We start from the raw sequence: 25,196 nt of genomic DNA on the forward strand, positions 1-25,196 counted from the left end.
ATTCAAAAATAAGAGAAAATTATAATAAAAGGAACAACACCATCCTGACCGCGACAGGATTCGAACCTGCAACCTTCGCACCCTAAGGCCGATGCCATATCCGTTAGGCCACGCGGTCGTTATTCATAGAAGTGAAACAGGGGATCATTAATACAACCATTGCGTAATATAGGTGTTTTAATTGTTTCTATTTATTAATAAAGATATTCTAAATTCAATATCTCGATTTTTCGAAGACCTATAATAATTTAACAAAAAAAGAAGTTATTCCTATTTCAGGGCTTCGTGATCAAATGGATACAAAAGGAACCCTAGTGCTGAGTCTCCGCTGTCTGCTCGTCTGTCACCAAGCTGTATCTCATAAACCATGTTAGCTTGACATATAATTTTTCATGATGTATTTTGTCATAATTACTGAATTATATTGACCATATACCTAACATTACACAATATGTAAAAGTTACGAAGCACATATGAATAATATCTCTGTAAATAAAAATGAATCCCTATTTCCCTGAGTCACGGCATCACGCATGAAGGGCTGATTCGATTTCGGTAATTCTATTTTTGTTGTATTTGTGAAGAGAAGGTTCTTTTAATGTTATTTTTGAAAAAAATACTTATTTTTGAAAAATTTCCCAGAAAATAAGAAAATTTTATCACAATATTAGGAATACTTAACCACCACATTAAGTAATCCTAACTTTTGTTACGATAGTGATTTTTTGGATCCATCTCCGTCCCCAATAATATAAAAGCACCGGCAACGGGATAATAATAATATTAGTGTAGATGAATAGACTGAAAAAACCAGAGCGAAAAACTCACACACCATCAAACATTCAAAGGTAACGAACATAAACATTAAAAGAAAATACAGACGTATTGAAAACTTCCTTCTATTTGAAATTGTTTAGAAAAGTAGATTGGTTGACTCAAAAACCATACATTTAAAAAACGACAATATATCTGTGACCTGAAGGACTTTAAGAGATTTCCGAAACGGCATAGAATTAATAATAATATTTGAAAACTTTCGCACAACGCCATCTAGTCCCAAAGTCTCAAACTAAGCGAAGGCTGAGTCTACCATATGAGTATCAGACAACCCATAAATAAACCTCTGTGAGCATCGCTTAACCTCTTTACCGCTGAAAATTATCCGAGGATCAATTATTTTACGTTATGTAAAGATATAGATGGAAATATTTTACATTATGTACAGACAAATAGAAAGAACAGTTTTTTTTTTATTCTGCCTTAAACAGCTGTTTTCTAAATACTATGATTTAGATGGCAGGCTTTACTATTTAGATTTTATGGATTCAGGTCCAAACAGTTGTATAAGTTAGTAGCATAAGTTTTGTATGACTTATACAATATAATGTCAAATACTCACATTTAGAGAGTCGGTTACGACAATAAAACACATGTCTACAAAACTTTATTTAATTTATTATACAGAAAATTATTGCATTAAACGCTTACTATTAATAATACTTAGGAACGGAGTAAATAGGACTGTCAGGGTAAACGAAGACGGGGGTTGGTCACGTCGACTGCGTTAATATTTTGATCAATCGAACAACTCAGTACTGCTATAAATTGCTGGACGTAGTCTTCCGTACCAGGAACTGTCTGTCCTCTTACTTTCTCTATACAGTCCTAGGTACTAGCAAGCTCTTTTAGGCTTTCCATCACGCTAGGAATCATCCTACACTCATCAGACTCCATTCACCATTTAAAAGAAAACACCTTCCTTCATTTAAACAACCAAGAGCTACCAGTTACTTCATTCTGAAAACTCTTGAAACCAATATAACCCGGCAGTCTTATTTACCTCACGCGACTATACTTATACAATATTCTAATTCATTGCGAGATTTTACAAATTTGTCACTTTTACTTAATGAACATCAAATTACCAAACATTACAATAACAGGGATAGTAGACAGTAAAAATATATAAAATCGTTTAGTATGACTGATGTCAATATATAATATTAAATTCATTTTCTGTGTGCAGTACGGAATGTACTATACAACAAGATTAACTTCGTCACATATAAATACTGCTTCAGAACACAATTAAAATCTTTTCGAACAAGTTTTATATGAAAAGGATTTTCTGTACACATCATATTATAGGACCAAAGTAATGGAAAAGATAAATGAAACGGGAATATACTCGATTATGTTTGTCGTTTTATTGCGGAGCTTCTATCACTTCATGTCGCATCATTGAATCAGGGCCCCGATTCTGCTATTTTACAACGGTCGATGAATGAATGGCAATTGGATTAAATTTGATATTATAACTATTCTCTTAAGCTTTTTGCCAATACAATAATTGGAAGTTAACTGTATTGACCCTGGGTGTACCGTCCCGTAATGAATTTACAATTATTGTGTAGAAAAATGCTTAAGAGTATACGAAAATTGACATTTTAAGCCAAATTTCATTCATTCATCGGCCATTTTAATTAACAGAATTGGGGCCCAGCTCCTGATCATTATATTATTGCATTGATAAACAATTTTAGCACAATCAGCAAATGGGGACATTTGGGGAAAAACTTGAAAAACGACTTCCAAAACTTGAGTACGGACAAAAAACAGCTAAATCTTAATAAAAACTCGTAACTTGAAAAAAAGATTTTTTTAAATGGTCTAAATCTGTTAAGAAGGCTAAGTATTATTTAGGTTCAGACTATTCGTTTCTTCGAGAAGTTATTCATGTCTATAAGAAAGCGGTGTTCATTATACGAGCGGTCTTCGTCCACGCTGTATACGCATGCAACAATGATTGTGCACATAACAAATCGTCCGGTTAGCACCAATCAAGTCAAGTATTGTAAAAATAGGTTCAAGTGCCTGCACGATACACATGCAAGGTCAATCTGTATGTTCGTATTCTTGCATACGTCTTAGATACAATAATATGGCAAAATTAATTATTGAATTTCATTATCATTATTATTTTCACCCTGTTTATCATTTATGACGAACGTTTCGTACTTTACGGGTTTAATGAGGACCTATTTCTTAGGTTTCTCTATTTGTTCGTCTGTCGCGAGGCACATTGTATCTCATGAATCGAGATACATAGTAAGACACTTGGAAATTTTAAATAAATACTAATTTCAACGAATTAACAATCAGGTTCTTTGTTTCTAATATTTTTCTATATTTTTATATACATGTTTTTATATATAGAATAAAAGACTTTTTATAGATAATAGCACCGAGTCTGAGATTGGTTATTTCCATTAATTTCTACAGCCCTTACTTTTCACATAACATGTGAAAGGATAGGATATTATCCTTTTCACCTACTTTTAGACCCTTCTCTATAATACAATGTATGTCACCTGTCATAATATAAAAAAAAATAACAAATGTTTTTAAAACTCACGATAAACTTACATAACTTACTTAAAAAGTTCATTTATCAATTACTATTATGTTAAAAATGCAGTCATAAAATCTTACCTTACATATAAAAATAATAATACTTATGGTAAATAGCAGAAGGGTAATTTCTGCTGCTCAGGCGAAGTAATGGAGAACCGTCGATTGATCAGCAAGTGTCCCAGATTGACGGCAGCATCTGAAAACAACAGATTATGTATTAGACTATGTTACATAGTGGTTTCTTAGGTTTACGCGAATTTTAAAAATTGAAATGACACTACTTTTACGGTCACGGGCAGACTAGAAAGTAGTTAGACAATGTTGAAATAGATTTACTGTGTGATATCTTTAAAGTTTGTAATTTTATTCTAATACACCACTGACAACTATTTCAAATATTGCAAAACTTAATTATATGACTTATGCAATTGCAGAAAAGCCTTGGAACATCAGTGACACATTTATCTAAAAAACTAATCTTGCTGTGCTCGACAGGGTCCATAATTGTTTCTCTTATTTTTACCCACCAACTTTGTACACATTATGGAATGCAATAAAGTTATTGATTGATTATTGATTTGCAAACAGCATAATTTAATCTACGTTCTTTAATGATGAGCCAAAATTAATATATATAAAATAAGGATTCTAGAATTTTATGTTATATTCATGCAGATGACGCTTATGCAGGAATAAGACAATTAAAATAATGGTGTCATGGTCAGTTTAAAATTTTAATTAACATTATTTCTTTACTATGCCTCCTTAATTAGTAGTCTGTGTTAATTTAAGCAACATATTAATATAAAGTACAAAAAAGGCTGTAGTCTTCTAACTTCTAACCCACCTTTTTCCTGTGTGATGAGTGTGTTTCATGCATACTGTGCTGATTACCAACCCTCGAATCAGCTCCCAATGACAAAAATGGTAGCATGTGGTAGATATGACCCTTTGAGCCTCCCAAGTCTGAGTGTGCTGCAAAAGGTTTGAAATATATCTATAAAAATAACCCAATTTTAACTATAGACTAATGAAAATGTATATTTCTAGCCGGATCATCTGTGAGGTTTTGCCATGGCCCTGGGCTACAAAAGGCAAGGGAAAACTTGGGTCGGTTTTAGTCAGGTATAGTCTGACACTTCCTTTTACTCAACCCAAACCGAGAGGAGTAATTTAATAAAAAACTAAGTTAAGGTATATGATATTAATGGCAGTAGTGCTCACCAGAACTTTGTTATTATTGATATTGGCTTCACACAATGATTTTCGTGGCCACTTCCATCTCCAAACTGATCCATCATCCACCACCTCCATCTTCAACTCAAGAAGTTGTCAGTTAGTGCTGTTTCCTGGAAGATACATGTAATTTAATGTAAGTATGACCGATTAATATAGTTAAATTAATCATATAAAGAACATAGGAAATGCATTAGATTACAGTTATTATAAATTCCATTGAATATTCTCTTAATCAATTAATTGGATCTTCTACTGACACTTGTGACAAGATCCTGAACCAAAAAAGCATTTCTACTGAACAATCGCAATGCTAAATATGCTATGCAACAAGGCATAAATAAACACTATTATTAATCAAACAAGCACTTATAAAGAACACCGCAAATATCAATAAATTAAATAAAAAATATATTTCAATTTATTGGTACGTACAGTAAGAGTGAATACTAATATGAGTGAACGTTCAAATATGCTATTACCAATATAATTCACAGTGCACTATCATAAATCACATACAAGGTCTTTTCAATCAAAGAGGTTTGACTCTGGCACATTACAATTGGAACTTTTTACTTTTACTCACCAGTATTTGGGACAATTGTCACCACAATAGATGCCGCTATCACTTGACCAAAAGCATTTTTTACAACTGTAATCTCTATGTGATATGTTGGCTCTTCCAGCTCAGCCATGACGATGAATACATTCAATTAACTTGAGCATGCAGGTAGTTTCACACATGCTCTTACATTGAAACCACATTATGAATTAAACTTTTACACACCTACTGTGTATGAGACGAAATGTTAACTGTTTTAGCGACAGTGAACTCTATACCGCCGTTTTATATATGAAGGAAAAGAACACTGCAATAGTGCAATTCTAGGACAATCAGCCTGTGTGACATTTGATTGTTAATTTCAATAGCAGGCTTGTCATCCACACAGATTCACTTGGGAGCAGTTGCGAAGAAAAAAACACAGTTTGCAGGTTTAAAAAGTTACGAAATAATTACAAAATAATATCAAAAACTAGACTTCTACTTCGGAAGCCTTCGAATATCGAGGCTTAAAATGGTTTAAATGTATCGAAATCTCCTCAACTTCTGTCAATATAAAAGAGATACATACCTTGAAGGGTAGTAATGATGCCGGTTAATGCTTCTTCAAGGGTATTTCACTATAAATCGTGCCAGGAAATGCCACAAACTCCGAAATAAATAAATACTGAATGTCAAATTTGCCGCTATGACATTTTGATGTTGACAGTGTTTTGCTAACGCGCTGTCAACACTAGGAAATAAATCCAAACGAATTATTTAAATATTACAAATCAAGTATGCTTTGAAAACTTGTACAAGATTATTTTTGTAAGTAAATGAAAGCTAAATAAAAGGTACAATGTAGGTTCTGAATGAATGAAACTTAGATTTACACTAAGTTTAGGGCAGTGTGACCAGTTTCCATCTTTCAGCTCAATTAATATTCATAATTTCGAACAAAAAATAAAACCAAGATTTCCTATCATGACCTAAGTATGGCATAACGACATGACTAGGGAATAATTGGATGCGGAAGGTATTTATCCGAACCTGGTCGTGTAAAATCGTATGGTAATGACTACTGTTCAATGAATACTGACGTCACTGCGTTATAGTAATATACCTAAATTGGAAACTGCAATTTCTGATAAATATTACAACATAAAATACGAAACCCAGCGTCCCCAATAAACACCAACGGTTGGATTTCGTGGGTCGCTAATAACCCGATTCATAAAATTTATTTTGACTCGCTAAGTTGTTGGCTTTTATTTTTGTTCATAGAGCTCATGTACACGCTGCCTTAGAGAGCTGCTAGGCTACCTTGGACATTGACGCACTGATTGACGAAGCGACATCTACTGTCAAATAAAATCATCAGGTGACTGGCTTCAGTTTGATTAGTTTCAAAGAATCCATATTAGATGGCCTGACGATCGCAAAGCATCTCCTGAGCTTCATTTACTCACTCTATTTTTGCTCTATTTATAGACCAAGACCAAGAAAGAATAACCAAAAATAACTGGATAATAAGCCTTAAAGTAGTTTTCACGCATCCACCATTATCCTCCAAACAAATCGTCTTAACCTTCACCTCCAAAAAAAAATGCGTCAAATACCAGGCGAACATAAGCGTGACGAGATGTCAGCCAGCCCAAACCGAATTTTTAATTTCAATACACAGTTCGGTAACAACCAGGATTGTTTCTTTTTGCTACTCAGCGTTAGAGGGCTTTTTTATAAACGTTAGGGGTGATCGGAAAATACGTCCTCGAGTTATGAGGTCCTAGTACTCAGATTTGAAATATCACCCTTCCCTCTCGGCCAGTTTTTGACTGAGTGTGTCAAAGATTCCAAAGAGCTTAAGCGCTATGCGCTGTCTGCCAGACTGAGTACCTTTTGAGGAACATTCACATCAGTGGACGGGATAAGACTGGACTGGACTGACTGGATTGGATTTTTGCAACACAATTTTGAGACCCTTCCCGATAATCAAACTGAAATTTTCAGTGTAGCTTAAACTCAGGGACAATGCTATTTACAACTATAAACAAAAGTCGGATAGAATGTCATTAAAAACGTGGATTTTTTTCTTTTTATTAATTCTTAATTATTTTCGGAGTATTTTAGGGTTTAAAATGTTTTTTTCTTTTTATTGCTATTGACAACAATTATTTTAAGAATATTTATAAGCATTTATGAAAGAGAAGCCAGCAGGGCTGCCCGCTATGAGTGCCGAGCTTACAGCCCAGTTCCACGATTTATTAGGCGTACCTATCTAAAGGAAAATGGGATTCCTGTAAGATAATCTTTTACCCTTTGGGTACCCGTACCCAAAGGGTAAAAGCTGAAACTTTTGCATATCATTATGACTTCGCCTGTTTATCTTTCCGTCTGTTGCCAGCAGGCTCAGGGTTAGTAGCTGCTTCGAGCTTGTCGATCGAATTTCTCCGCTATCAAATATTGCAGTGTAGGTATGTCGCCTAATATATCTGCACGAGTTTTATTTCTGCGTGTATTTTATTACCATAGTAAAGGAGTATTCGCTAAAAATATTTGTGTTGTGTATTGGAATGCATTCATGTAGACCTACTGTTTTACTTTATGATCCTGGTTGTGTGCCCTTGTGTTTCTATATTGTTTCTCTATTAATTTATTAAACCAGAAGAAAACTTTGGTTCAGTAACAATTAAGAAAAATACATTAAAATAGGTACGTATGAATATGTATTATTATTTCTAACTGTAGCATAAAAGGGTATCAAAAACATTACGACTCAGCTGAGACCGTTACAAAAGAACAAACAAAAGAACTGATTCAAATCACGATTGGTTCTATGGTTATCTGACATTCTGCCAGTTTTAGAAGTAACTATCGATATAAAGAAAACAGTTGCATTCTTCATAATTCTAACAGAAAGGTCTCGAGGTGAGTAATATCGTCATAATATCTAAAAGCTGCAGTATTCTATTCATAAATGTAAATGTAAGGGTTGCTTTCAACCAGGGCTATGTCTTTTTCCAGTTGTTTTAATTCTTGTTCCATTTTAGTCTTGCGCAGGATTTTAGGGATGGTATCCGTGAGCATCGGCAGCTGCAGGAAAGCTTTTTGCATCAACGACCAGTTGTATTTCAGGTCCTGGAATAAGAACAAATGGTTATTTAAAACGTTCAGAGTGTAATTCTGGACTACTTGCCAAAATAACACTAATCTTACTTGAAGTAGTTTCAGTCGGTCTTCAGCGCTGATTAGCTTACACAAGCTTTCCTTGGTCTCCTCGGCGTATCTGATCTTTTCCAACGTCTTCTGTATTTTTCTGTTCCTCTTCACAAGGTACGCTGGCATTTGTCCGAAATCGGGTCGGAGACAGTATTCAGGCACCTCGCCGGAACCTTTGATTTTCTTTATGTGGCCATCTCGTGTGTCTACCAGTCTACGCAAAATGCATACATAAATAAGTAGGTACTTAAATAAAATCATAAAAATCGCAGATTGGTGGAGTTTCTCTTATTTTTTTGCCCTCTAAATACCATTATTTGTTTTCAATGTTAGGAAATATTTCCTTAGATGTGGTGGGTAATTATTCCTATCTAACTTTTAGGTACCTTTAGCAGGAGGCGGGTAGTTATCTTAAAAAAAGGAAAAACAATTACCTGGGCTCCACAGGTTTTCCTTTCGTTTTGATAGCCTTCTTTATGTTAATTACTCTGAAGTTAGCAGTTGGCTTTTCCTGCTTCTTCCCCGGTGGAGGACGTTTAGGTACTGGAGGCAAATTGCCGGACACGAAGCATTTGTGATCAGACACCTTGATCGGTTGACCAATACCTTGGCCCTTTTTCAAAAATTGATCAGGAGGTTTAAGCGGCGTTTCCGCGTAGCCAAATGTACGACGAAGTTCCGGTCTTTTTGCTTCCCTCAGTTGCTTCTCCAGTTGGGACTCATATCTGTAATTAAATTTTAAAAGTTAGGTCGTTTATTTTCAGTGAAACGCGGTCGCATCGTCTCGTGCCTTTGTTAGATCGGTTGGCCCGAGCGACCCAAATAACACCTCCTATAATGAAAATAGTGCAGTTGCGCGACTCGAACCGGATCTGTAGATCAGACATATATACAGAGATAGAAAAGTAAGTGTGTCCTCACTTAGGGCTAGTTCATAAACACTCTGAATGATTTGATCAAAGTGTGTTGGTGAATCAAAACCTTTACATTTGTTACTTACTACAGTTTATCAAGTTTACAGCAACGATATATCTTAAAAATAATTCATTATAATATCTACAGGTCGTAAAACGTACCTAATTCTCAGAGTTGTATTTTAATGATTACTGATTATTGGTAAAACTCACCTGGGGGTCTTAGGGGGCTCCGGGGGTGGTTTGTCCAATATAGTGTAAATAACTTCGTCGTGGTTAATTATCTCCACTACTGACATGCTTTTAGCAGCAGAGAGAAAACTGACGATTCAGAAATAAGGAGAAACATAAATAAAAAAACAGCACTTTCGCCTTGCTTTGCTCTTGTTGGTCGCTATGACAACATCATAATAATTCGAAGTTTATGGAACTAAACCAACATCATTACCTACTTTAGTACAACATAGTGCAATAATTTTACTTATTAAGAATAAAAATTACTTATTGTTATTCTTGGAATTGCTTATGATTTGCTTTGCACTATTCACAAAAACCTTTAAGTATGACGAAATTCTGTAAGGAAATTAAATTAAGTTCTTAGGTTTTGTAAAGATTTTAAAGCATTAATTCAATAATCAGATCCCCCAGAAAAAAACAATTTGTCGGTAATAAACTGATTAATATGGAATTATTGGCCGAATCCAATAGTAATGGTTTGACCATTACTATTGGATTCGGCCATTTACAATGATAAAACTGCCACTTGATAAGGATTTTCTACAATGCCAACACCAATTATTTCTGTCACATGTACGTCAAAACAAAGGTCCAATCTACCATTGATTATTTTTAGAATTTTTTCGTATTCTTTATCGATGTAATAGTTATTTAGATTTTCCGTTTTATTTTCCTTTTCTTTAGCAGTTTATACTATGTTGATTAAAGGTGTCCGCGAAGTGCGGAAGTACAGCGCGTATAAATGTGTGAGCGTAGTATCGCGGCAGTTGTCGTCCCGGCTAGATGCGCTGGACCACGAAGAGCGGCTAGAAGGCTGCCTGTCGGCGCTGCCCGCGAAAGCTAAGGTGGTGATATGTGGTGGCGGAGTGATGGGGGCAGCCGTGGCGTACCACCTCGCTCGCCGCGGCTGGGGACCGAATACGATAGTCATCGAGAAAGAAAAGTGAGTCTTTATGTAATTATTTACTTAAGTTTTATTGTTTTTTAAATGTAACTTAATGTAAAATCGAGCAAGTTATAAATGTTTTCGGTTTATCTACTGTTGCATCGTTTTACTACAACATCTCAGTACATATTAGTAAAACCAAGTTGAAATACTTATTTAAAAGTTTAATAATTTGAAAACCGACTTTGATTAATAGATTAAAACCATCAGAAACATATTTATTTCATTCAAAGCATTGATTGTCAGCTTGTTAAACTCACCCATACCCTTTCAATCAGGTTTTAATTGAGTATTCTTAAAAATTGCCCGTTAAATTAGCCGGGAAACATATTATGGTTAAATTAGGTAGAAGTTGAATGTAGATATTTGAATAAAAGGAATCAGTCATAAACAAAACAGAATGTCAGTACATGGGTAACTTATCGGTCTTTCATGGTTGAATCCATGCTAGGGTTGATCAAGAACATCACTAAACATTAACTTGTTGTTTCATATAGTCTATGTCTTACCTATCCCTCTTAAAACAAACCTCTCTTTGAAACAACAACCTGTTACACTTTACTTAGTGAAACTTGCCTAAGCGGTATATGTACTAGTCCACTCGTCTTTTTTGTGGTACAGGCCGATTTGCTATAAAAAGTATTTATGCAAATAAAGTATTAACTATTTCATTCTTAAATCAACTATTCTTAGACTTTCTCATGTAAGACAATTTCTGTTGTATAAGTTTTGAATATAAAACAGTTCTATACAAAACTAAACTAATCCTTTTTAACATTATGAATAGATAAAGAAAATGGAACCTTCATGGTTTCTAATTTAAAAATGCTTCCTATACAACGGTCCCATAATATTTTAAAATACTGGCTGTTATGACAATCATGGTTCACGATTTCTTGCAAATCAACATGTTATGCAACAGGTTCTCACTATGACGTACTTGATAATATTCTTGAACTTACTAGAATCTTAAAAGAACTACGAAATATGTCTAAAAGAATCTAGTTAGAACTTTGCATGTCTAAATGGTAGTAAGTCCCAGTTGGGTGCCAATTAGATAAATGCCTGCGCTTGGAGGTCCATATCAATAATTGTTTTGTGATCTTCAAAGCTTTAATCATGCAACTACTGTTCTCCATTAATTACTAGATCAAAAGGCTTAATAACCTACTTTGAAAAGGAAATGTTTTTCAGAATATTAAATATCTGGTTCCTTTCTTTTGTTTATAAATCTTACCCGGCTTGATATTGATTTTAAAATCTAAATTCATAAAGAAAGTAGTAATAAAAACATATCCTTGCTTTATCTAAATATGAAAACACAAAGTTATATATTGAAACATTCACTCACTCAAATACATGGAATAGTACCTAACACAATTGGAAAAACACAATGCTACACTAGGGGCCTCAGAATGACAGCAGGACAATTCCTTCAATTACGCTCTGGGATCAGAATCAACTGAGTAGAGTGGGGTCCTGATTGGTCGTGCCACAGGATGTGCAGCAGATTGCTGGCTATTATATCATCTGCATAACACTTTGATTGTTTCAATGTTTACAATCATGATGATGTATGACCTTACGTTGCAAGGTTGTAAGGATTACGGAGAGCAGGTAGTTGCATAACACAAATGTTATGAGTCTCTAATAAAGTTTTACTTTTAACATTGTGTTTCATTAGGTAAGTAAATAGGTTGAAGAAGTTGTTGATGACAGGTTTAGTAAAGTTAGAGTATATTTATTTTCAGTAGTTATAAAGGAGCTCTGATATCACCATCTTATAGCGTTGGACAGCCTTTTTAAAGGTGTTTCGGATAAATACAGCCCAATGCGCACTACTGTATAAGGGCTAAAAGCCCTTATCCAGTAGTGCGTGTTGCGGGATGTGCGTAATACAAAGTAATTACTAAATGTTGATTTATAACTACAAAATATTTTGAATAGGACTTGGCTTCTATGAGATTTCAAAACTTTTTACGATGGAAAGACTGCATCGAGAGACTTGGCATTTTTTTACATTTAATGTTTTTGGTGGGATTATAACTTACCTAAAATGGTGAAAACATTGTGGGGAGTACTGCATACCGAACGATTTTTTAAGGGTTTGTCACGCACGTCACCAGTTTGTACATCCAATCATACCATAATAAAAAAAAAACATGTGGCCTGTATCTTAAACAAATAATTACCTACCCTCGTCAAAGTCAATCATAATTAATCAAACTAAGATCACATAGACAATTTTGTTTCAGTGTGAAATCAAATTTATGAATAAGATTTACGAGCAGTCACGTATTTTATTAAAACCAAATATGTATGTGTAACATTTCTGAAAAAAATATTGACAAGTTATTTTCAATATATGCTGTACACAACGAACAGCTTAATGTACTAGAAATATACGTGTTACTTAAGGCGACCGCTCAACGGCAACAAAACAATTGTAAGCAGATTAGTCTCAGTCGTCTCTCACCTGGAACAAAACGTCTCGAGACTATTTTTAAAGACAAGAACTGCACGGCGACTAGACTACCCCCTACCCCTGCGCACCCTCTACTAGAGTTTTACAATTGTCTAAATTTAATCCCTACTAATATTATAAATGCGAAAGTAACTGTCTGTCTGTTACGCTTTCACGTCTAAACCACTGAACTGATTTTAAGGTACAGAGATAGAATTGACCTTGAGAAAGAATATAGGATAGTTTTTATCCCGGACTTTTGAAGAGTTCTCTTGGCAAAACGATATAACCGACCTCGACGCGGGCGATGCCACGGGCCAAAAGCTAGTTATAGATATTGGAGAGCGTCGTTTACGATAAAGATCGATAAACAAACTTCCATTTCTAAAAACACCGAAATTTTCTTTAGAAAAAAAAAAACATGTTTCACTGTACGGTTGATGTACACAATCTGGTGTCAGAGACTTGACTCCCTTTAAGAATTCTTAGGTGTTCTGGTTCTCTCACGATGTTTTCTTTCTTTGGTTTCACGTTACGTTAAATTGCGGACGTGTGATAAATCATTGGTGCGTGCCGGGTTTCGAACCAACGACAGCCATACCACGAAGCTATTACTGATGTTTAAAGGTATTCGTTAAACTGGTAAAAATGAGTTAATTTTACATATTTTTTGCTGTCACGACGCGACTGTAAAAAATAGCAGGTTTTACCCTCAGTATGAGAAGTTCTTTAGAAAATGCAAACTATTCCGGTTACTAACTACGAGTACTCGTAACCCTTAGGGTTAGTGTCCAGAAAAACCGGTGGTAAAAATTAACCATAGCAAATAACTATCAAAAAGAATCTTTCAGTTAGGATCAATCATTACTGATACTTTCTAGATTTGTTTTAACCGGCAGCCGCATTATTTCATTTAATCGATATTTTGCGGCGGATTTACTAACTTGCCAGTCAAATGCACTAGATACCCAGACTCAGACAGAACAAACGTTCGTTAACAAGCGGTCCGTAAGTACTTGTTCGGGGGTTCGAACCAGCGCCCGGTAGGCAAATAAACGTTGTTTTAAAAAATGATCAATCCACGTCAAGTAGACAGCTGTAAATAGTTCGAAGTTTCGAGAACTCAGGAAAACCTCTAGAATATTACAGAATAGAATTAATAAGCACTACATCAGAACTATGCATGTCATACTCAGCTGGACTAAAAAGAGTCTAAAACTGACGAATCGACTTAAATTTATTTCAAACTAGCTGTTGCCCGCGATTTTGTCTGCGTGATTTTCAAGATGTGAAAATCTATTGAGTTTAATAATAATGATCATCGCAAAAATGTAACACAATATTGAAAAACATACATCACATACATCATGAAATAAAGAAATATATTATTTTACATCTTTTTAAGCTTGCTTTGTTTATTTGGCGGGTTATGATTTTGGAGCACGTCTGTACTTTGGCCCGCCCTACACCTAATATAATTGTTCTGCAACCAAAGAGGTAAACGGGAACCATATTACTGAGGACCCGGTGTCCCGTGTCTGTTCGTCTGTCTGTGACCTGGCTGTAGCAGGAACGGTGATAGCCAGACAGTTGTAATTTTCACGCACGATGTTTTCTGACGATATACCTAAAGAAGATGTCAAATTGTTTTTGTGGACGGGACTGGTGAAGTGTTTAATGAAGAATGAACGAATGATTTAATGATGATGAAGTGTGGGATAAGATATAAGGTTTTGCGAAATTGCGCCCAGATATGGGTAACATACGGAACATGGATAAACGGTTGCCTGAAAGACGTTATGTTTGATTGTCCTGAGACTGATCTTCCTAACAAACATCTGGGATATTACAAAATAAAAAAGTTGGTAAACGTGTTATCTTGGCATCGTGGTGTTCTGGTCATGATTTGCCTTAAAGTAGCTGATAAATAAATAGCATGATAATAAAAAAATATCAGACAAGCATTTTTAGGGTTCCGTACGTCTGAATACAAAAACGGAACCCTTATAGGATCACTCGTGTGTCTGTCCGTCCGTCGCTTACAGTCATTTATCTCCGAATCTATTAGACCGATTAAGTTGAAATTTGGTACACATATCAATTCCTGTGACCCAAACACATAGGTGTGACGTGAGCAGATGAAATCAGTATTAGGGGGGTCATTTTTGGGGGGGAAGGGGAAAATTAAAAAAAAAATCTGAAACGAGGCAGTTTTCAGATTTTTTGGCATATCAAATGAAAGGTCTTGTTGAGAAGATCTTAAATGTATTTTTTTGTAATTTTAAAATAAACAGATTCCAAGTTATTCAAGAAAATAGACGAAAATTGACCATTCCCCCCCCCAACTTATCTCCCAAACTACTGAACCTAAAATTTTGAAAAAAATACAGAAATTAGTTTTCTCCTTATAGATTATAGATAAACCTATAAGAAGTCTATGATATTAAAATAACATGGTAAATCACTCAATATTGTGCGTACCAACTTACATTTGCAGGTGGAATGTGTGGGAGAACATATTTTTTAACACCAAAAACATGATAGGTAACATCGTACGGAACCCTCTTCACGCGAGTTCAACTCGCACTTGTCCCCTTTTTAAATTGAGAGCGACATAATTCTAAAGTATTGGAGATGTGGAATTTGTGATGATAAGACTAAGCAAAATATGAACATAAAAGTGCATGAGTTCCATTTACTGTAACAACTTACGAAGAAAAATTACGTACTTTATTCGATAACCTACATGAGGATCATTGTAGTAATTTTAGCACATCAATAAAAATAATTGAAGTTCCTTTGTTTCAAGAATATACCGATTACGAAGTAACAACGGCATAAAAAAATGTATTAATGTTCATGTTTTATTTTAGGCTTATATTTGACTTGAACGAGAATAAAATGGATAATTTTGTGAAATTGATTCATTTTCGAAATATTATACTATTGCTCTGCCAAAAGTCTTAAGGTCAATAGCGTGATGTTTTTTATGTAAATTGATGACCGTACTGCCCACTACTAAATAGGGTGAAAATACACCTCATAATTGTATTACACGATGTTACGGGTGTGTCTAAAAATTTAAAACGTTTCTGCTCATGCCCCCCGCATAGTAGCGTTATAGTTTTTGTATACATTCTGTATCAAGCGCTCGGTAATGTGCATGCAAAAATTTCAGCCAAATGTATTCAGTAGTTTATGAGATAATTTGATATTTGTTTATAGATATAAAAGGCTCCTGCTCATCCCCTGTAACGAAAAGCGAGATAATAAGTAAAAAGTATGTTGACCGGACCTCTTGTTAATATACTCTGAAAATTCGAATCAAATCTATCCAGTACTTTCCGAGTTCTTTCCGGACATACATACACAAACAGACAAAAATTCTAAAATCATATTTTCGGCGGAATCGTTCGTAGACCACCCTGCAATTATTCTTTTAAAAAAATATTCAATGTACAGTTTTCACTTTTCTACAATTTTATTATATGTATAGATATAGAAAGGTATCGTCTCCGGGAAGGGCATAGACCACATCACCACAAACTGTCACGCTATAATTAATAGAAGCAGAGCAGCACTTAAAAAAATCGTAGACTAATGTTAGGAAGTTATTTACCTACTTTACAATTACTTATTTACCACCTTAAACACACATCTGTACTATTTAACTAGTTTTGTAACTTACTCGTTGTTTGGTACAGGGTGGGTGCTGGCAGCCGCTGGCACTCCTCCGGTCTTGTTGGCTCCTTCAAACCCACTCTCGCACAAGTTCGCCTTACACAGTCGTCGATTAGACTGCTGCAGGAGCTCGAGGCCAAGGGCCGCTCCACCGGCTGGAAGCAGTGCGGCTCGCTCCTGCTGGCGCGCAACAGGGACCGCATGACCGTCTACCGCAGGATGAAGAGCCAGTCCGTGTAAGTATTTATAGCTCCTATAATATTTTCTATCTTAATATTAAATAATAATTTAATTATTATAATAATATAATAATAATATTCCACAACTTTCACACAACGCTATCTAGTCTCAAACTAAGCAGAGCTTGTATTATGAGTACTAGACAACTGATAAACATACTTATATATTTCTAAATAAATACATAATATAGATAAATTACCCCCAAACACAGAACAAATGATTGTGCTCAGCACACAAACATTTGTCCTGGGTGGGAATCGATCCCACGACCTCCGGTATAGCAGTCAGGGTCACTAACCACTAGACCAACATGCCCGTCACGGATTATCAGAAAGGTGTCTACAAAGTTATATGTAACATGCATGGACTAGGTAATTTACTTAACTATTGGTCGGTAAATTGCACACACTAAAGAAAATAACAACAGAAACTTTTAAGCTTCCTTACGGAAATAGTTTAGTTTCCCAAGTACGACTGAAGTTAAAATAAAATTTTCATTCGTCTATTCTGCCCATTATAGCGTAGGGTTGACAAACTTAGAGTTAAACATTACACAATATGGCGAATAATGTAGTTAGGCTAACATGAAAAATGCCCAAGCTCAATATTAAACGAGATTAAAAAAGCAATATGTACGGCAAGTGGAAATAGACAGGTTAAGGAAATAAATGGGATAAGGTGGTCACCGAATGGTTTCCAGGACATTATAAAAGAAAGAAAGAGAGAACGTCGTGAGACGACAAGTAAAAGACAAGGCAAAATGTGGGGAAGAAAATCACTCGACCTTACTCTGTGATAAGCTTTAGATGAGGGCTATGCTGGAAGCAAGACAATCTTATCTAAAAAATGTACATGTAGAATTGTTAAATAAAGCCTATTATTAATAGTGAACGGTGCACATAGTACGGCGAAAATGTTATAACAAAAAAGAAATTCAACCGTTATTTTTTAGTTTTGGACTACTCCAAGAATCCTATTTAAAAGTTATTTGCTTTAACGTCGTCTCATTATTTGAAGAGTATATATTAAAAGATCTTACTTTACGATAAAAAGTAAATTCTAATGCATTTAAAAGTTACAAGTATTCGTTACTACAAAACCAGAGGGAAAAACAAAAATTTAATTAAAAAAATAAGTGTGTATGATTTTGTCAAATATAATAAAATATAGTTCGAAAAAAAAATGCATTTCATAACAAAATTTGAAGCAGGCTAATGAACTAGTCTTTTTACCATCGCGTTGCTAAATTGGGACAAAGGGAAGGTAAATTCGTCGGTTCGCAGGAACTCGTTGATAGATTTCAGAATCCCAGACAGAGCTGGATGTCCGCGCATAGATAACTGAAACAGTGCATTAAAATCAATATAGCGACCTATATTTATGGTGGGCGATGCGCTGCAGGTGGGAGGCAGCATCCGCGCCGCCATCGCTGTCGGAAACAGATAGCGCGCCGCAGGAAATGTGCCTGCGTCCCCCGAAATATAATATTTAGACCGTGTTACAAATTAATATTCTAGTGTCTTTAAAGTTGTAAAGTATAAATCGTCCGGAGACGTTGTGTTTACGCGTTTTCATCAGTAGTCGGGATACCTACAACCCCCTTTGTTTGTCATACCGCGATCGCGCGTCGAACCTCTCGATATCTCGGCTAGGTAAAACATTTCAACATGGATTTTTGGTATAGTTCGTGGGGTATCCCTTGTGAGCTGGTGACCCCGAAGAAATGCCAAGAGCTGTGTCCCCTGCTGAACGTGGAAGATGTACTGGGTGGGCTGTGGATACCGGGCGACGGCGTGGGAGACCCGCATCTGTTGAGCATGTCCCTGATGAGGGAGTCCGTAGAAAACGGTAAGCACTTACTTTAAATCACTTATTATTTGTATCTTTTCGTTTTTTTGTTCTAACTATTTATAGTATAAGTATATAGTAAATTAATAGCTTCAAGCCTTGTTTTGTGTTTGCCTGTATTACCCGATATTATTATTATTACTAGACTATAACGACCACTGCTGGGCGTAGCTGACGCCACGTTTGCTAGTCTTGTCTTAAGAGACCTAGTACCACTGCTAGGCTGGCCATATAGTCGAGGCGATGATTGCCCCTGGGCCACACCCTGCCTCTATGCCGACCCCCCCCCCTCTTTCCGGGGTTAGATGACTTACGGCATAGAGTTATTCTATACAACGAAATGAATTGAAACGGAACCGTGACCAAGGACAGAAAGTCTAATATTCAGTCTCTGCCCCCCCCCCCCCCCGGGTTTTAATAAGTAGTAGGCCCGTAGTAGGCGTAGCTGAAGCCCTAGGCGTAACCGTAACCGTAGAGGCACCACTTTTCACACACCCGTGCAACAGGCTTACTCTGAGAGGTGATGGGAGGCCTCAAAACAAAACAAAGAGAAAGCTCAATCTGTTCACACGTTACCTTTATTTGAATTTACGTCGCTGTTTTTAAGGGACCATTTAATTCAATACTGAAATAGTTTTTTTACCCAAAACGACGCAAAACCTTCATATTGTAGGTTCATATTAAGTTCTTGTGTGTTTAACTGGCTCATTGACATGAATATGGAATTCTTTGTTTGTTACGGGAATCAATCGGGGTGTTCATATCTATGTTTGATTAAAATCAGTCCAAGATGGCCGCCGCCACAAAATGGCGGATGTGACTGCGCTCTAGGTTGCCGATTTCGATAGATAACCTAACGAACTGTAACCTAATTTGAAGACCAATATTCGTCACTTTTTTTTAAATGCGTGATATATACAAATGTAAAAAAGGAGTTTTAGTAACATTGTGAGATATAATTATTAAAAGGCGTCCAGCGGAGTCAACATTGAACGTTATAACAACGGTTATGCTTTAGTAGCCTTTATGCAGCCGTGGTGAATGCGAATGCTTTTGCAAAATCATCATGACTCATTTTTCTCTGTACAAATAATAAGTAAATAGCCTTTTTATGCCTTTAAATAGATTTTTTGCAAGAAATTAATACATAATTACAAAACACAACGAAAAACTGTTGTTATCTGACGAGACAAGTGAACCAGTGAGAAGAAAATGGCAGCACTCGCCACCATGGCTCAGATTATGGTTCTTTATAACAAAACAGGGAAAAAATATTAAAACTAAAATTATTTACATTTTGTAAATCGCTCGAAAACTATTTTAGGGTAAAAATTTAAATCGGATCAATAAAGTATGAACCCCCACACCATGAAATGTCAAACCTGTCAAAAAATCAACTTATAGCAAACAGAGTGTACTTATATGAGTACGATATGAAAGTACGACACATTTTAAATCCAAGTGTGTCGAGACATGCATAATTTTGAAATCAATCATTCAAATCAAAGACTGGACATTATATGATCCACAAAACCTGACTGTGGGAACGAGTGGCACTTAAATTTATAATTACAGATGCGGATGATCTTTGTGTCTATTCTACACCTAAACAGGCACAGACACGCACACACATTCTTACCCTCATGCATTCATTACTTGTATACTCTATACATACTTGTACACACACTTCTTCGACACACAATTATACCATATTACTTTTATGCATTGAGTGTTTGATATTTTTCTTTTGCCTGAAAAACTTTTCTCAACTCTCAAGGAAGGTAACCAATTAATCATTGTCAAGGATTCCCGAAACAAGACTATTACAGTTGTCCAGCGAGACGGTGCTTACGTGCAGGGGGTGTCTGGTTCCACAAAGGAACAGCACCCCTCTACACCACGTAGCGAGCCGTTTAATTAATGTATTGCAGTGATTTAATTCACAAGCGTGTGCGGCGAATTACTAAAAGAGCAATTTAACAAACAAAATATGATCTGTTCATATAATATATTGTAGAAAAGTGAAATATGTTCGAGAACACAAAATATATATATTTTTAAATTTGTTTTTCTGCACTCAGGCTTTTCCGATACATATATGTCCAAGATACACTATTGTATACGAAGTCACGGGTACAGCTATTTGATAGTCTTTAATAATATTTTAATGAGGACAAGTGTGTGAGCTCATGACTTTTAAGGGTAACTTTAGGAAAGACTAGACGATTACATAATAATTGCAATGTTAAGCCACATTATTTGTGAGGTGACATACCACACTATTATATTAACCCGATAATACCGCCTAACGGATTAGTTAACCCCAAGCTAATTATATTACCAGTCCTTTGTAAGTCATTAAGAAACTCACAAAAATACTCATTTCCTTCCCACTCTGTGACATGTCCAGGATACAACCATGCTGTTTATATTAATTTTAAATCCGTGTCCGTCCTATCGATCGTACATAAAGGAACATTTCAACCGCAAAATGAAAACAGGCCCCCTAAGCCAGACTTAATATCGGTCTGAGAGTACAAAGTATCGGGACTCCATACTCGATACATGCATGCATTGTTTGATCAAGGACTTAGTCACATCTGTTAACTCTCCCCCTGGCGTTTCATTTTGGTTAACAGATAGTGTGGGCACATTTTCAAAGTTCCTGATTTTAAGCCCTCCCCAGACGCTAAAAAGGGGTGTTATAAGTAGTATAGGTATAACTGCGCACTTTTTAGTGGGAACGGAGTCCTTATTTTATTAAACGATTTGGATATGATATTTTTATTTGAATTTACCTTTTCTAGCTTATAGCTATGCAAAAATCCGTCAATTTTAAAGACCTCTTTGTCACCACAAATTACTTCTATTTCAATAAAGTATGCAATAAAATATTTTATTGAATACTAGCCCATATATACTCCCTACTGCTGGGTACAGGCTGGGCCTACATATACACAGGCATATGGAAAAGTTTTTGAGCATTTCAATCATCAATTTGATAACTTAATGAAAGTGTCATCATTCCATGAGAAATATCAGGACCGAGACCTTTGGAACAGAATTCAGTAATCTTAGTGTGTACATGTCCTAAGATAAATCCGATTGATTGGTCCCCGCGTGGGAGGCGGTACGTGGAGACCAGGTGCTCACCGGCGGATATTAACAGGCGCTCGTCGAACTTGGAGTGTAGGCACACTGACGTATACACTGAACAATGTGTAGGAAATCCCCCGCAACTGTATAATGTATCAAAGCAAAAGTGAAGCTGTAGTTCATTGTGTAGTCCGTCGTACAAACAACTCACAACCAACCAACTAGGAGGGACGTTGAAAATCTGTTGGATGTTGATGTTTCCAGACCAGCACTTAGTCCAAATCCTGTCACGGCAAATATTTTGTCTTGTCGCCGGTAAATTAGTGTCCTGCTTATATTGGCCGCTTTAGTGTGAATTGTCCGCAATGCAAATGTTTCCAATGGCTTTCTATTTTTTCTGGCTTTTCACATTTTAAGACATTTTCTGTACTAATTGTATGGGTTTTTGTTCAGTGATTTTCGATTCTATAATCCGATCGAACTAAGTTACGAATAACAGATTAGCTATTTTCGTATGTGGCCATGGATACAAAATCTTAGAGACGTCTATATTATGCTTTATAGATTAGTAAGAAATATGTACAAAAATAAGAATGGAGTGGGTAGTGAATAGATGTGGGAAGAACTGATTGGTAGAAGCCTTAATTGAAAAGAAGATAAATATATCAGACACATTCGAATTGAGAATAAGTACGATTTATAAATAACTTTATACATTTGGTGCTGAAAGTAGACGAGTCAGGTGCGGGGAGCCAAACGTTAATTTATATTTAAGAGGAAATCCTCGATTGCATTTATTTGATCACGACCACGCTACTAATGAATGATGATGTTTGCAAAGAAATGTTATTTATTCATCGCTATAATTCCCAACGTTATTAATGAAACTGATAAAGGAACGAAATTAGCCTCCTTTGATGTCAATAAAGGTAATTTAATCAGTAATTTTATGCTAGTTAATTATGAAGCTTTCGCTATGAGTTGGTAAAATGTTTGAAGAAAGCACAAACGCCTACGTGCCGGTGTTGTTTGAATCGTGTCAATAGTCTACAGACATCATCGAATATTCTGATTCCGTACCTGTATGTGGTGTACCCTGAGGGAGCGTCTGATCATTTATTCTGTGTGTACATGGCTACACACACACACACACGCCGCGTCCCGTCTGCACACCCGCTCAGAGCGGTATATATTGGACGGTTCCAGTCGCCCCTCGGTAGATGGCTACCAAGTCTAGCCGAGGTCGGTCGTAGAGTAATGTAATTGCTCCCCCGAGTACAATTCAATCAGTTTTCGGTTTAGCTTTCGTTTAATTTTAAACCAAGAAATTGTAACTTCACAAAAAATATGCGATCATATTTTCATTTGCGTTCAATGTAAGTTTTTCATTCGAGTTTTCCGGTATCGTCGACTGCATTTTGAAGCCAAAATAGTTACTAATCTGGTGTCTTTGTCAGGGGTCGGTGTGATGGAAGACTGCTACGTAACGGCGGTGCTGTCCAAAGACGACCGCGTTTGTGGTGTGGAGACCAACCACGGTGCCATCGACTGCGACTACTTTGTAAACTGTGCAGGCTTCTGGGCGAGACAGGCAAGTGCATGCACACTTATTATCTATAATATAGGTATCTACAATGATTTGCTGCTACCATTGCGAAGGTGTTGTGATGCTGTACGTGTACTCTGCACAGCGACTTCAGCGAGAAGAGATTCAATTTTGTGTTTCCATTTTTTTTTTGTGTGTAGTTTCAGGTATTTTGCTGGCGCACCGAGCTATCTGATCATAACTGCGCTGAATTTATTGTTCTGCATTACAAAGATTTTTTATTAATGTTATTGCAAAAGAAAATAATTATATTTTATGGAGATAATTTTAATTTTTTAAATTAATACAAGAAATGAAGTTATTCTTCAACTTTTAAAATGCCATGCAGCGGGTTCTATATGACCAAGGAGGTTTTCTTAAACCACAAATTCGTGGTACATTTTTTCTATAGTATAATTTTCATTCAATGATGCAATTATCATATAGGAGATGCCGCTTACGCTTCAGGTTTTCTTAAATCCTGTTCAGTTTTCGCTAATCAATCGGTCGTATCAACGATTCAAAATCAAATCGATACAAATCTAGAATGTAATCTAATGACTCTTGGATTGAAAGGCTTTAATTTTGAAAACCATAAGTTGATAGTATTCCTAACTCACTCAAGTGATATTCAATTCTTCCTTTGTTCTGTACTATGTATCAGTAGGAACATCCTACAAGTATAAGAATAACTCCAATTACCTATAAGGTCTCGTGGAAGGAAATAGTGAAGACGACCGCGAGGCCTTGGCTTCAATTACCGAAGCGGAAAAACTGATATTTTCTTGTTGTTTGTTTCAAAAATACCAGTCGTATATCGCCTTTGTACTTGAAAATATTTTGATGACATAATTTTACAATAAATTCAGATTAAATTCTCAGAAAGATAATTCAACTTACTATTGACATAATATTAAAGATTTTTTAAACTTTGTCGGTGACTTGTATTCGTAGAGAGAACTTAAAAGCAGTATTTCAAATATGACCAAACTTTCGATATACATTTCTATCAATCAAATCTTAACCGAAATTCGTTTATTCTTCGGCTTCCAAGTAATAAATTTAATGTCAAATTACAATGGACAGCACCCACTTCTGCCCTTCTCACCTAAGAGGATTTCATGTATCTATGTTTTAATATTGCGATGGTTTTCTTATCTACATAAATTCTTACGATAATTTGCTATGATACCTCTCATAGAAACATCTCGTTTATCCTAGAAACTTTAAAATAATAAATTCTCATCTTGACGGTCATTAAACATTTTTAGGGTATCTAATGGGTAAAAACGTAGTTTTCAGCTCAGCTCTGTTCGTCTGTCCTCAGACTGCGCCCCATGAAGTGTAATAGCTAGAGATTCGAAATTATGCGTTTTTGTGTTGCTACTATGTAAAATTAACATTGGGATAAAGCAACGGTTGTTACGGTAATCAAGAATGTTAGTAGACAAATCCAATTGCGGCTACCCCAGCCCTGTTTTTCTTAAGCCATGCTGTACGCGTGTTTCGCGACTCCACTCGGCCTTGACCCCTTTCCATTTTCTTTTAATTCTAATGGCCAATTAATTATTTCTTCAACTAACAAGTTGTTATTCATTCACTCCCACTCTCACCTTCTCAGTAAAATGTCATATCAATCTCCAAATATCATATCCACGATAAAGCCTTCTATAATAAAGTCGTTACCCCGTAAAAACATATTTACGTGATCTAATTTAGTATATTTCACGCAGAGAAATATAAAGAAAGCAAATCACACACTCTGAATTGTG

At 35.8% G+C, this 25,196-nt stretch overlaps 2 protein-coding genes and 1 long non-coding RNA gene across 4 annotated transcripts; 1 reads left to right on the forward strand and 2 right to left on the reverse strand.

The window, feature by feature from the left end:
- Window positions 1-1,435: 1,435 nt before the first annotated feature.
- Window positions 1,436-5,943, reverse strand: LOC113500066. 2 transcript variants are annotated; one of them, XR_003401163.1, is made up of 4 exons: window positions 5,784-5,943; window positions 4,639-4,763; window positions 4,262-4,389; window positions 1,436-3,610 (listed from the first exon to the last, which is right to left on the reverse strand). It is a non-coding gene; the product is annotated as an uncharacterized LOC113500066 (long non-coding RNA). The 2 variants fall into 2 exon arrangements; XR_003401164.1 differs by lacking the exon at window positions 5,784-5,943 and adding an exon at window positions 5,237-5,776.
- Window positions 5,944-7,897: 1,954 nt separating this feature from the next.
- LOC113500077 (enkurin) lies at window positions 7,898-9,769 on the reverse strand. Its single transcript, XM_026880750.1, has 4 exons — window positions 9,541-9,769; window positions 8,848-9,138; window positions 8,411-8,627; window positions 7,898-8,332 (listed from the first exon to the last, which is right to left on the reverse strand). The coding sequence occupies exons 1-4, from the start codon at window positions 9,624-9,626 to the stop codon at window positions 8,162-8,164; spliced, it is 765 nt and encodes a 254-aa protein (XP_026736551.1). The 5' UTR covers window positions 9,627-9,769; the 3' UTR covers window positions 7,898-8,161.
- Window positions 9,770-10,114: 345 nt separating this feature from the next.
- Window positions 10,115-23,431, forward strand: LOC113500085 (pyruvate dehydrogenase phosphatase regulatory subunit, mitochondrial-like; the record flags this gene model as incomplete). Its single annotated transcript, XM_026880759.1, is given in 4 exon segments — window positions 10,115-10,507; window positions 16,679-16,891; window positions 18,580-18,743; window positions 23,297-23,431. Coding segments are annotated over 4 exon segments (760 nt in total), but the record flags the coding sequence as incomplete, so codon positions are not given.
- Between the last annotated feature and the right edge of the window lie 1,765 nt (window positions 23,432-25,196).

The sequence above is a fragment of the Trichoplusia ni genome, chromosome 1 (genome assembly GCF_003590095.1).
Source record: "Trichoplusia ni isolate ovarian cell line Hi5 chromosome 1, tn1, whole genome shotgun sequence".
Classification (NCBI taxonomy): Eukaryota; Metazoa; Arthropoda; class Insecta; order Lepidoptera; family Noctuidae; genus Trichoplusia; species Trichoplusia ni.

Excerpts from the sequence above, each read along its gene's own strand:
- LOC113500077 (XM_026880750.1), bottom strand. The coding sequence starts at position 9,626 with ATGTCAGTAGTGGAGATAATTAACCACGACGAAGTTATTTACACTATA. Across the intron at positions 9,139-9,540 it reads GAGCCCCCTAAGACCCCCAG|ATATGAGTCCCAACTGGAGA; the intron begins GTGAGTTTTACC and ends ATTTAATTACAG. Across the intron at positions 8,628-8,847 it reads GGAAAACCTGTGGAGCCCAG|ACTGGTAGACACACGAGATG; the intron begins GTAATTGTTTTT and ends CATTTTGCGTAG.